Source organism: Martes martes (genome assembly GCF_963455335.1).
Source record: "Martes martes genome assembly, chromosome: 11".
Lineage (NCBI taxonomy): Eukaryota > Metazoa > Chordata > Mammalia > Carnivora > Mustelidae > Martes > Martes martes.
Genome location: NC_137899.1, coordinates 67,211,472 through 67,224,253, shown reverse-complemented (window position 1 = coordinate 67,224,253; position 12,782 = coordinate 67,211,472). Strand labels below are relative to the sequence as shown.

General features: G+C 36.9%; 1 protein-coding gene across 1 annotated transcript in view; it reads left to right on the top strand.

Annotated features, from left to right (window-relative positions):
• Positions 1 to 6,598, top strand: part of MATCAP2 (microtubule associated tyrosine carboxypeptidase 2) — a gene marked incomplete at its 3' end in the record, with an annotated part of 126,820 nt that extends 120,222 nt beyond the window's left edge. Inside the window, exons 7-8 of the mRNA XM_080818434.1 lie at positions 2,362 to 2,459; positions 6,437 to 6,598. Of these exons, the coding sequence (XP_080674560.1) occupies positions 2,362 to 2,459; positions 6,437 to 6,598 (260 nt within the window). The remainder of the gene's footprint in view (positions 1 to 2,361; positions 2,460 to 6,436) is intronic.
• Positions 6,599 to 12,782: the final 6,184 nt, after the last annotated feature.

Below are 12,782 nucleotides of genomic sequence, written 5' to 3'. Positions count from 1 at the left end.
GTCTCACCATTACAGATAATGACTTTGATCCTTGTTTCAGGTGGGGATTGCGAGCTCTTTCTTTTCTAAAAATACATTTCCTTTTTTCCCTTTTTAATAAGTAATCTTTGAGGTGATAGATACAGTCCTATTTCCCAACAGCCTTTCATCTCATGGTTTCAGCATCTGTCTGTGATCCTTGCTTGTCAGTTTCACTGGAGATTTCTAGCACTTTTATTATTTTATTTTTCTAAAGAAAATAGAGGCAAGGAGATACAGGCACAGTGCTGTATATTGAGATTTCCAAACATTTCTTGTTCAGATAAGTTTGCTACTGTAATAGAAAGTGTAAAAGTTTTGTTAGCTTTAAGACTTCAGATTGCCCACAGAGGTTTTGGTCATTTTTTTTTTAAATAAAATAGTAGATTATAAGGCAATAAAAAATGCTTTTGAGAAAAGGACAAAAATTAGAAAATGTTCATTTAAAAGTCGTTTGGACTCTAAGATTACATTCTTTTCTTCTTAAAGTATGTAAAACTCAAATGAAGCTTGGAAATAACCCCAGTCTGTGATGGTTAGGTTATCAGCCCAGTCTGCATTAAGAATTGCCTGTGATGTGGTTGTATGAAAGTGGTGGTACCTGAGAGCCAGGACCATGAGAGAAAAGAAGCAGAGAGGAAGAAGACATCTATCCCCTGCCTTTCATGTATGCAAAGCCACTCTAGGCTCAGTTTCAGATCAAAAGTGTGTCTGTCATTTCCCATCTCCTTTTCAGATCAGCTTGTCTGTATTTTAGTGCTCTGTATCCCAAGGTACAGAGCTTTCATATTGCCTATCATGTTAGTCTAGTTTTTTCTTCACAAATTTATTTAGAGAAAGAGAGAGAGGGTACAAGTGAGAAAACTGGAGGGGGAGAGAGAGAGAGACTTTCCAGCAGACTCCCTGCTGATCATGAAGCCCAATGAGGGGCTCAGTCCCACAAACCTGAGGTCATGACCTGAGTCACCCAGGTTGTCTCACATAACTTTTTTTTAAAGAAAACTATTTATTACTAAAAATTTGAAATTTGAAAAATTTCAAATTTCAAAAGAAAAGTAATAGGATATGTCCTCATTAAACATCACTTCATCTTAGTAATTATCAACATTTCCTAGCTGTGGGTCATCTATTCTTCTAAGTTCCTATTTTCCTATAGTATTTTAAAGCCAATTCCAAATACCATGTTCTCTACCTGTAAGTATTTACTGATAAGGACAGTTTTATTCCTCCTGAAAAGTAGGAGCAAACAACTCATGAGATCTGAACCTAGTTGAAAAAATGTTCCACCTTTTTTCCATAATTCCCATGCTATTAGCATACCAAAAAAAATTAATTTCTTAATACAATTTTAGTCCATTTAATAGAGCAGAATTTTATAAAATTTACACAATTTATGTCATGATGGGAGAAAAGTTTTCTTTGTAAGTGGAACACTTTAACTAGTTCAGATCTCATGAGCTATTCCTTTATGTGTCTTCATATTTTCTTCTATTTTATTTTTTTTAAAGATTTTATTTATTTATTTGACAGAGAGAGGGGGAAGCAGGCTCCCCGCCAAGCAGAGAGCCCAATGCGGGACTCAATCCCAGGACCCCGAGATCATGACCTGAGCCGAAAGCAGAGGCTTAACCCACCGAGCCACCCAGGCACCCCTATTTTCTTCTATTTTTAAATCTAGTTCTAATTCTTGTTTTCATATGGAGGAAGAGTGTCAATATCTGTTTTTAATGGGGTGAGGGGTGGTATTTTTAAAAACTATGAGTTTCTGAACTCCCATCTCCACATTGCCCCTGTGAGACTTACTGAGCTATAGCCATCCTCCTTGCTGCCCCAAGTGCCTCCGTGCACATGGGAGTTCAGGTTATGAAGAGTCCTATATTTTATTTTATTTTGACAGACAGAGATCACAAGTAGGCAGAGAGGTAGGCAGAGAGAGAGGAGAAAGCAGGCTCTCTATGGAGCGGAGAGCCCGATGCGGGGCTCAATCCCAGTACCCTGGGATCATGACCTGAGCCGAAGGCAGAGGCTTTAACCCACTGAGCCACCCAGGCGCCCCAAGAGTCCTATATTTTAAATGATCAATGTTTCTTTATAATTAGAAAAAATGCTGTTTTAACTATGGGGAATGGGAATCTGGGGAAAAGAAATTCATAAAGGAAGCTACCAGTCTGCACATTATCTTGGTCCTACCTAAAACCTTGCATTTTATATTATGAAGATAGTTAATTCTAACTTACCATTTTTATTCAGGACTGATGCCTACAGTAAAGGGAATGTGTTAGTAGCAATTACTTAGTAATTTTTTTTAAATATTAGAAAATAAAAGCTCTTGTCTTCCTCCAGGCTGCTTCAGCAAAGACCAGGTATACTTGGATGGGATCCTGCAAATTCTCCGGTACAGAGAGACCATTGACTTTCATCTACTGACTGCCCTGGGCAAGGTGAGTGAAACCTGTGGCATGTAGTCTAGAACACACCAGGTCATCATTTCCTTAGGCTTGGTTTAAGGATTAAATAAGATTCAGATTCCAGTAGTTACTGTTAGTTACTGCCAGATCTCTCCCTCATAAAAGGTACCTTTCTTTTTTATATTAAGTAATCTGTGGGGTAATACCTAAGAATGTACTGTTCTTTAACAACCTTTCAAGGAATGGTTTTAACATCCATTGATGATCTTTGCCCATATCAGTTAACTACACTAGAATAGCAAAATAGAATCTTCAAATTGTTAGATTTCACTCCTCCTTTTTCTTTAACAGTATTATTATGGACTTAAGTGCTTTTTTATTCATCCCTTCCAGTGGCTGCTCCTGTGTTTTTAAAAACATGCCACCCTGTTTTCTGGCAAAGTAAAATATTCTGGGTCCATCTTATCCAAATCTCAGATAAGACATTTCTCCAAGGAAGGCTGGATTCCTTTTAGTGAAAATGTTATTTAGAAAACAAGTACTAGGTGTGCTTATTACTTCTGGAATGTTGATGCTTCTGTGTCTTTCCAGTGAGCAAATCATGTATTTGTTTTAAATTATAGGGTGTTCTAATTCACATCACACACTGCAAGTTTTTTACACCTTTCTTCCCATTCCATATGTGTGTCCCTCCCTTCTCTTCAAATGAAAATTGTGTTTACCAACTGCAGTATTATATTTATTATGTTTACTCATCCTTTCCTATAATAAACTCAGGATGGTTGAAGAATTACTGCTACTAAACAGTGGGTATACAAATCAAAATGGTCCAAAACTTTTGGGACACAGCAAAAGCAGTTCAAGAAGGATGTCTATAGTGATATAAGCCAACGTCAAGGGACAAAATCTCAACCTAACCTTACACCTAGAGGAGCTAGAAAAGAAAAAAGCAGTAAAATTCAGAGTGGAAATTAATGAACTAGAGACTAAAAAATAGAAAAGGTCAATGAAACTAGGATCTGGTTTTTCTAAAGAAAAACAATTGATAAACCTTTAGCCGCCAGACTCATTAAGAAGAGAGGACTCAAACTGGAAGTGAAAGTGGGGAGATAGCTGGTACTACAGAAATAAAAAGTAGAAACATGCAATTCTCTAAAATGGAATCAGGAAGAAGTAGAGAATTTTTTTTTCAATTTTTAGAAGATTTTATTTATTTGACAGACAGACATACCAAGTAGGCAGAGAGGCAGTAGAGAGAGAGGAGGAAGCAGGCTCCCTGCTGAGCAGAGCGCCCGATGTGGGACTCGATCCCAGGACTCTGGAATCATGACCTGAGCCGAGGGCAGACACTTAACTGACTGAGCCACCGAGGTGTCCCAGAAGTAGAGAATTTGAATAGACTGCTTACTAGTAATGAAACTGAATCAGTAATAAATGAATTCCCAAAAAACAAAACACCCAACAGGTAGGACCATATGGCTTCATGGATGAATTCTACCAAACAATTAAAGAAGAGTAAATATAATTCTCAAACTCTTCCAAAAAAAATAGAAGGAAAATTCCCAAATTCATTCTGCAAGGCCAACATTAGCCTGATACTAAAACCGACAAAGTCTCTACCAAAAAAAAAAAAAAAAAAGCAGGTCAGTATTTCTGATGAACATAGATGCAGAAATCCTAAACAAAATAATACCCAAACTGAATTCAATAATACACTAAAAGGATCACTCACCCTGAGTAAGTAGGGTTTATTCCTAGGATGCAAGGGTGGTTCAGTATTTGCAAATCAGTCATGATATATCACATCAATAAGAGAATAAAAACCATATCATTTCAATAGATGAAGAAAAAACATTTGACAGAATACAACATCCATTCATGATAAAAACCCTTGACAAAGTAGGCTTAGAGGGAACATACCTCAACATAATAAAGGCCATAAATTAAAACCCAACAGCCAACAATGAAAAAACAAAAGCTTTTCAAAACCCCTAAGATCAGGAATAAGACAAAGATCTCCATTCTTACCATTTTTATTCAACATAGTCCTAGAAGTCCTAGAAGATGCAGCAGCCAGACAGGAAAGAGAAATAAAAGGCATCCACATTAGTAAGAAGTAAAACCATCAGTATTTACAGATGACCTGATACTATATATTAAAAAAAAAAAAAACCCTAAGAACTCCACCAAAAGACTATTAGAATAAATGAATTCAGTAAAGTTACAGGATACAAAATATACAGAAATCTATTCCATTTCTATACAATAATAACAAAGCAGAAAGAGAAATTAAGAAAACAATTCCACTTACTGTACTGAAAGCATAAAATACCTAGAAATAAATTAACCAAGGAGATGAAAGACCTATATTCTGAAAACCAGAAGACATTAATGAAGGAAATTGAAAATGACACTAACAAGTAGGAAAATACACTATGCTCTTGGATTGGAAGAATTAATTTAATTATGTCCATACTACTCAAAGCAATCTACAGATTCAGTGCAATCCCAATCCAAATACCAGGAGCCTTTTTCACAGAACTAGAATAAATAATCCTAAAATTCGTATGGAACTACAAATAATGTCAAATAGCAAAGCCATCTTAATAAACAAGAACCAAGCTGGAAGTATAAAAATCCCATATTTCAAGATATACTGCAGAGCTATAGTAATTGAAACAGTATGGAATTGATACAAAAATGGATACATACATCAGTAAAGGACAGCCTAGATCATTTAATCTCTGACAGAAGCAGAGTATACAGTGAAGAACACTTCCTCAATAAATGGTGCTGGGGAAAACTGGACAGCTACATGCTAAAGAATGAAACTGGACCACCCTCTTACACAGTACACAAAAATAAACTAAACATGGATTAAACACCAAAAATCTAAAAGGAAACCTAGGCTGTTATATCTTGGACATATTTATGGAGAGGTCTCCTCAGTCAAGGAAGGAAGAAAAAAAAAATTACTAAACCACACCAGTATCAACAACAAATCTATTTTCATTACACTTAGTGGTATAAATAATAAAATAATTTCAATAACTTAAAAATTAAAACTTAAGGGGTACCTGGGTGGCTCAGTTGTTAAGTGTCTGCCTTTGGCTCAGGTCATTGTCCTGGTGTCCTGGGATTGAGCCCCATGTTGGCTCCCTGCTAGGTGGGGAGTCTGCTTCTCCCTCTGCCCCTCCTCCTGCTTGTGCATGTTCTCTAGTAGATAAATCTTAAAAAAAATTAAAACTTATGAAAATATAAATGAACATGAGTTCTTTATTTAAAGCCTTTCTACTGAATCAGGTTACGGTGTTGGTCAGAAGACAGTAGTTTTTAAAGCCAGCCGTGTTTTGGAATTTAAAGTTGCAATGTTAATTTATAGAACTTAGAGTTTCATCCATAAACTCAATGTAAATATTTATGAAAGACTGGCTTCTTATATAAGTAATTAAAAAATTTTTATAGCTCACAAAGAGAATTTAACATAAATTGGGTTCTTTCATTTAGGTTTAGTCTGGACATTTGTTTAGGTTTTAGAGTCTCTCACATACCTGTATTAAGTTTAGTTGTGTAATTTTTAAACAAACTGGGTATAGGTCCAAGATAGAGTATTTTATATGGTCATGGTATTAGCAGGCAGATAAATATATTCTTTTTTTTCTACATTCTTTTTTTTTTTTTTTTTTTAAAGTAGGGATGCAGAAGTGGGGGAGGAGAGAGAGAATCTCAAGCTGGCTCCATGCCCAGTACATGAGCCCAATGCAGGGCTTGATATCACAACCCTGAGATCACAACCTGAGCTGAAATCAAGAAGTTAAACACTTAACCTACTGAGCCACCCACGTGCCCCAATACATTCTTATTTAATATGGTAAAGGAATGGAAGCCACTGATTTTTGTTACTCTGCAGGTATTAAAGTAATTTGAGGGAGAGTCCCCATAAAGTTTCTCTTAAGACTTAAGGAAGATGTTACTTATATTTAAAAATGAACCCATCTTCCTCTTTTCAGGTCTCTTATGAAGATGTGGATCGCTTGAAAGGATTGGCAGTTATTGAAAACATGAGGGTCCCTCATTTCCTGCAGGACCATGGCCGATACATGGAACATTTAGAGAAAATTATGGAAGTGAATGAGCTGACCGACAGGGAACTGAAAGATCTTATATATTAATCAGCATTCTTAAACAGATGTAGCTAATCTATTAACCAATTAGGTGCAGTTAGCACCAGCATATTTATAAAACAATAACTGTTTACATGACTTTTCTGTAGAATGATCTGCAGTATTCAGCTGAATTTTTAAAAGTTAAGTACAAACCTTAAACTGTTTCCTTAACATGTTTCTATAGGCTGCAGGGGAAAGTTCCTCCTATTTTTATCTGAATCTCAACAGAGTCCAACGAAAATACTACTGGTGAGTTTTTGGTTTTTTGTGTTTTTTTTTAAGAATCTTGGTCAAAATGAGTGATAGGGTTTCTGGGCAGTGAGCATTGCTCCTTGGTGCTTCTGCCTGAGCACCAAGACCAGCCGTGACTATAGAGATAGAACAACGCTGGAATTCAGACTCCCAAGATTATATTTTATTTGAGAAATAATGGTAATTCTCCTTTTGAAAAATTAGTTTTGTTATGCTCCCCAAATGTAGCTGTATTTAAGATTTCTTATCTCTCTTAGACGTTAAGTAATGTTAAAGAGAGGGGGAAAGTAGTTTGAAAAGTTTTCATTAGTTCTTTATTTTCCACATTGTTTCACCTTATCAGTTTATAGGAACTAAATTAGAGAATTACCTCATTTTCAATTATTTCTTAACTTTATTTGCTAAAACATACTATATCTCTTCAAGATTTTAAGTTTTAGGGTCTTTCCCTCCCTATTCCTTCATATAGAATAAGTAAAAGTTCCAGAGAGGTTTGTCTACATAGATTAAAATAGCTGGGGCAGAGAGAAGCTATTCACCCTTTTATTAAATGGAGCGACTAGCAAGACACAAATCGACTAATATAGTTCCTGTAGGCACTGGATATTGACTAGGTAGTGTCTACCATAAACTTCACCATGCTCTGGAGAGTGGAATTCCTAGACATTGCTGTTTGATTAACTGGCCCGGTCATGTTGGCTCAGTATATTTTATCAAAATCTTTGCCTTCATCAACGCAACAATATCCTAGTTTGCTTTCAAAAATCAGAATTCTGTTTTGCTGCATTTTCTCTGTTAAAAGCTTACACACCTAGCTCTTTATTAACTTACCAATTTTGATATATATTGGATATATATACTTGGGATCAAATGATTCTTCAAACAAATTAATGATCAGGAAGAGCACTGCTGTAAACACCCATTCAAAATTGCTACTGTAACTTTTACCCAAAGCTATCAGAGTTCATCTTTACCTCAGTTCAGGCTTAAATATGGTGCTAACACTGGTAGATGCCTACTGCAAAGCCTGGTCCACATTCATGCTAGAAAAGGATTTTAGGAAACCTTCTGCAGGCTAGGTTATGTGATTTTTCTCATTCACATATCTAGAAGGGCTTGCCTTGAAGAATGTTGCCGCAAACACGATGTATTCTAACTGGCACCTGGTAATTCTTGAAAGCCACACATCTCACCTTTGGTAAGTAGCAGGCCAGGCCCTTTGGAGCATTAAAGGCACCCACACACGTGTCCTGATGGCTGGAGTGTGGCCTCTAGATCTCTGTGCAGGCTTAGGGCACATTGTGCCAACACCAGGTACTGGAAAACACTCTTGACCCCTCAAGCGTATTTCCTTGTAGCTTGTAGCAGAGTCATCCAGTTTCAGCTTTGGTGTAGCATTTTCTAACTTCATCTTCAAACTTATCCAAGATGATTGTGAAAGTGGTGTTTTGTTAACTGGAATTGAAATATAGACAGAAATGACAATATTTATGTCCTGTGATTTAAGCCTACATGCTTACAAATTCAGCATTTGTAGGCAATAACACTGTTACTCTTATGTTATGGTTTAAATGTAAAGGAAAATCACAGAAGCCTTAATATCCTGTTGGTGGGATTATTTACAATGATTCTAGTCCCTGAATTTTAAAAATGGATATTCTCTATCTGATTTGGAAAAAGAAATACTTTCTTGCCTTATTGCTTTGGTATAAAGACAAAAAAACAGTGCTATCCAGACAAACAAACAAACAAAAAACAGACCTTCAATCACATTGGTTGTCTTAAGATATTTTAAAAGCTAGCAATGAACCAAAAATAGTTCCAGATTAGCAGAATACTTAAAGAGCTCGAAGCTTTAAAAGTTGGGATTAAAGATTTAATTAATGTTTATTCTCTTTCCTGAAATAGCATTAAGGTCAGTTTTGTTCCAATAAATTGAAAATTATATCAACAGTACTTAGAATAGTTGAAGGTTGCATTAATTTTAATAGTTTTTAGTATATGCTATTGAGGATTAGGATTTTATCAATTTTGTCCACTGTAATTCTAACATATAGTTGTATCAAATATAAAGTCTGATAAACTGTTAGGTTTTCACATCAGATGGGATTCAGAGTAAATTGTTTGTAGACATAAGTCCAGTCTTGATTTCTTTAGAATATTTTCACTTTGTAAAAATGTTTAAAATTTGTATGTTTTGTATATATCTGGGCATTTTATGTTTAGCTGTAGTAGAAAGAGCGCCGAAGTTCTCAAATGAAATATGGGACTATGTATGCATGCAAACTTCTGTTCTTTGAAAACTTAATTATATTTTTTTGTGGTATTTCTGTGTTTTTATTGGGTGGTAATTACTGATTGTTTGTCTTCTAATATCCTTGTTTATAAGGAAATACTAAATTTACCACACTCCACCTTTCTCCTAATTAGTTCAGCTTATACTCTCATGGGTGAAGGGAAAAGGAGAGAGGGATAATTTCATCTTAATTTACTTTAAATACAAAGACAACAATTCAAAACTCTAAGGAACATGAGAAATCAAGGAAACATGATACCACTAAAGATTATGATAACTTAGTAACTGAACCCAAAGACATGGAGATCTGTTTTAAGGAAGCTCAATGAGGTACAAGAATACACAGACAATTCAATGAAATCAAGAGAACAATACATGAAAAAATGAGCAGCTTAACAAAGAGATATCATAAAAAGAACAAAAGCATACTCTGGAATAGAAGAATATAATGAATGAAATGAAAAATATAATAGCACCAACACCAAAGGATCAAGCAAAAAAATATGAGAGGATGGGAATTTTGAAATTATCCAGTCATGGGAGAACAAAGAAAAAAATGAAAGTGATGAAAGTCTATGTGATCTATAGGATACCATCAAAAGAAATAATTTGCAAATTTTTGGACTTGCAGAGGAGAGAGGGAGAAGGGAAAAGAAAGCTTATTTTTAAAAAATAAGGCTAAAAACTTCCCAAATCTGAGGAGAAATTTGGATATCCATGTTCACGAAACTCCTAGGTTACCAAAAAATCTCCGAAAACTTCTCCAAGAAACATAATTAAAAAACTACCAAAAATCAAAAAATCTTAAAAGCAGCAAGCACATAGATAGCATTTGCATCAGAATGAAATGAAATGAAATTCTTAGCCAGAAAATGGCTCAAAGACTGGCAGAACAAACTCCACTACTAAGGCTAGGAAGGGGCCACATCAATGAAGCTGGGAAGGGCAACAATGCAGTCTGGGAGCAAAACAATGACCCTCCACTGGGGGGAGGGAGCTAGTGGCATAGAGAAGGGTGGAAAACAGACTCACACTGGGGAGCCCATGAATGGGGAGGACGAATCTCCATAATATTTGCCTTCCACAGTTTGGCTTTTGTGGACATTGCTGCTATGAATGTGGGCGGGTCCACGTGCCCCTTCTTTTCATGACATCTATGTCTTTGGGGTAAATACCCAGTAGTGCAATTGTTGGATCATAGGGTTGCTCTATTTTTAACTTTTTGAGGAACCTCCATACTGCTTTCCAAAGTGGCTGTACCAACATGCATTCCCACTAACAGTGTAAGAGGGTTCCCCTTTCTCTGCATCCTCCAACATTTGTTTCCCGCCTTGTTAATTTTTGCCATTCTAACTGAGATGTCTTTCAACAGATAAATGGATAAAGATGTGGTCCATATATACAATGAAATAGTAGTCATCAGAAAGGATGAATACCTATCATTTGCATCAACATGGATGGAACTAGAGGGGATTATGCTAAATAAAATAAGCAGAGAAAGACAGTTATCATATGGTTTCCCGTATATGTGGAACATAATAGCATGGAGGACATTAGGAGAAGGAAGGGGAAAATGAAGGTGGGGAAAGCAGAGGGGGAGACAAACCATGAGACACTATGAACTCTGGGTTTCAGAGGGGAGGGGGCTGGGGGGATGGGTTAGCCCGGTGATGGGTATTAAGGCAGGCACGTATTGCAATGAGCACTGGGTGTTACACGGAACCAATGAATCATGGAACACTACATCAAAAACTAATGATGTACTGTATGGTGACTAACAACATAGTAAAAAAAATTTTAAAAAAAGTAAGTTAGAGGGGCCAAATTTCAGGAGTTCTGAAAACCAATGACTTAAAGCCAGGAATTTAAAAAAAAATCTTCGGGCTCAGTTCTGGGAGAGCCTTGAGGGAATCAGGAAGCTGAGTCCCTGCCCTTAGCTCAACAAACAGATCTTGCAGATACAGCATAGAATCAGCAGTTTGAAACATGCTGGGGGCAGACAGAAGGGAGAGTGATTTCCTCATCTCAGAGCATGGCTGGACAGATCAGAGAGACTCCTCCAGGGACAGAGGAACTAACAGGTGCCATTTCCCTTCTCCAACCACTTCCCACCTCTCCATAATTCCCTGCCCCCCCCCCCCCCCCGCACAAACAGTGGGCATCTGCAGGAACCAGTACAGTGCTGCCTCTCGTTAGCTAATTTGCTTACACCAAGCCCCATAACCCTTGCTCTAGCAGATCTGCCCTTCCTGGTCTAGCTTGCCTGAGTTCCTGCACTGTAGGTCCCCCAGAAGACCTGCACAGACTCTGCCAACACCACATCTCCAGACCTGTGTGTCTTGTGGAACCTCTGTCCTGGTAGTGGTGGGACCAGGTCTCATTTAACAAGCACATCACCTCATTAAAATTCACCCCCCCACACACACTGCTGGTGACCAAACACTGCCTACAATAGGCAAAGACAGCCCCTGCAGACAACTGGAAGAAGGAAAAAGAGGCCAAGACTCAACAGCAGAGGACATGCAACACACATAAGAGACCCTCCCTCAAACACCAGGCCCTGGGGAATAGGACATTACACTGCAGGGCACTATAGGACCTCTCCTTCATAAGGCTATTATCATTAAAAGCAAGAGAAGTAGGTGACTTTTCTAACACATAGAAAGTCAAACAAAATGGGGAGACCAAGAAATATCTCCCAAATGGAAGAACAGAACCAAATCACAGCAAGAGATCAAAGCAAAAGAGATATAAATAACATGGCTGATAGATAACTTAATGATCATGAAAACACTCTGGAGAAAAGAGTTGAACTCAGTGAGACCGTTAACACAGATAAAAAAGAACCTATCAGATCAAGAACACAGTAAATGAAATTTAAAATACACTTGATGGAATAAATAGGATGCTAGATGAAGCAGAGGAATGAATTAATGCCTGGAAGAGAGAGTAATGGGAAGTAACCAAGCTGAGCAAAGGAGAGGAAAGAAAATAATGCAAATTGAGAATATCTTATGGAACTCAGTGACTCCATCAAATGTAATAATTGCCTGATAGGATCTCAGAAGAAGAGCGAGAGAGGGGGGCAGAAACTTTATTTGAAAAAATATCTGAAAAATTCCCAAATCTGGGGAAGGAAACAAATACCCAGATCCAGAAGTCAAGAGATTTCTCCAAAAATTCAACCCAAGGAGGTCCACACCAAAACACATAGTAATTAAAATGGCAAAAAGTAGTGATAAAGAAAAAAAATTTAAAGCAGTAAGAGAAGATAGTTATATACAACGGAGCCCTGATAAGACTATCAGCTAATTTTTCAGCAGCAACTTTACAGGCCTGAGGGGAATGGCATGATATATTCAAAGTGCAGAAAGGGAAAAAATCTGTAGCTAAGAATACTCTATCCAGCAAGGCTATCATTCAGAATAGAAATAGAGATAAAGGGTTTCTCAGACAAGCAAAAACTAAAGGAACTCATGACCACTAAACCAGCCCTACAGGACATACTAAAGGGGAGTTTTTGAGTTTTTGAAAGGAAGACCATATATTCAAGTATGAAAAATGAAAAAACACAGAAGCAGTAAAAAGTATTTCTTTAAAAGAAAATCAGTCAAGGGATCCATAAAAGGATGTAAAATATGA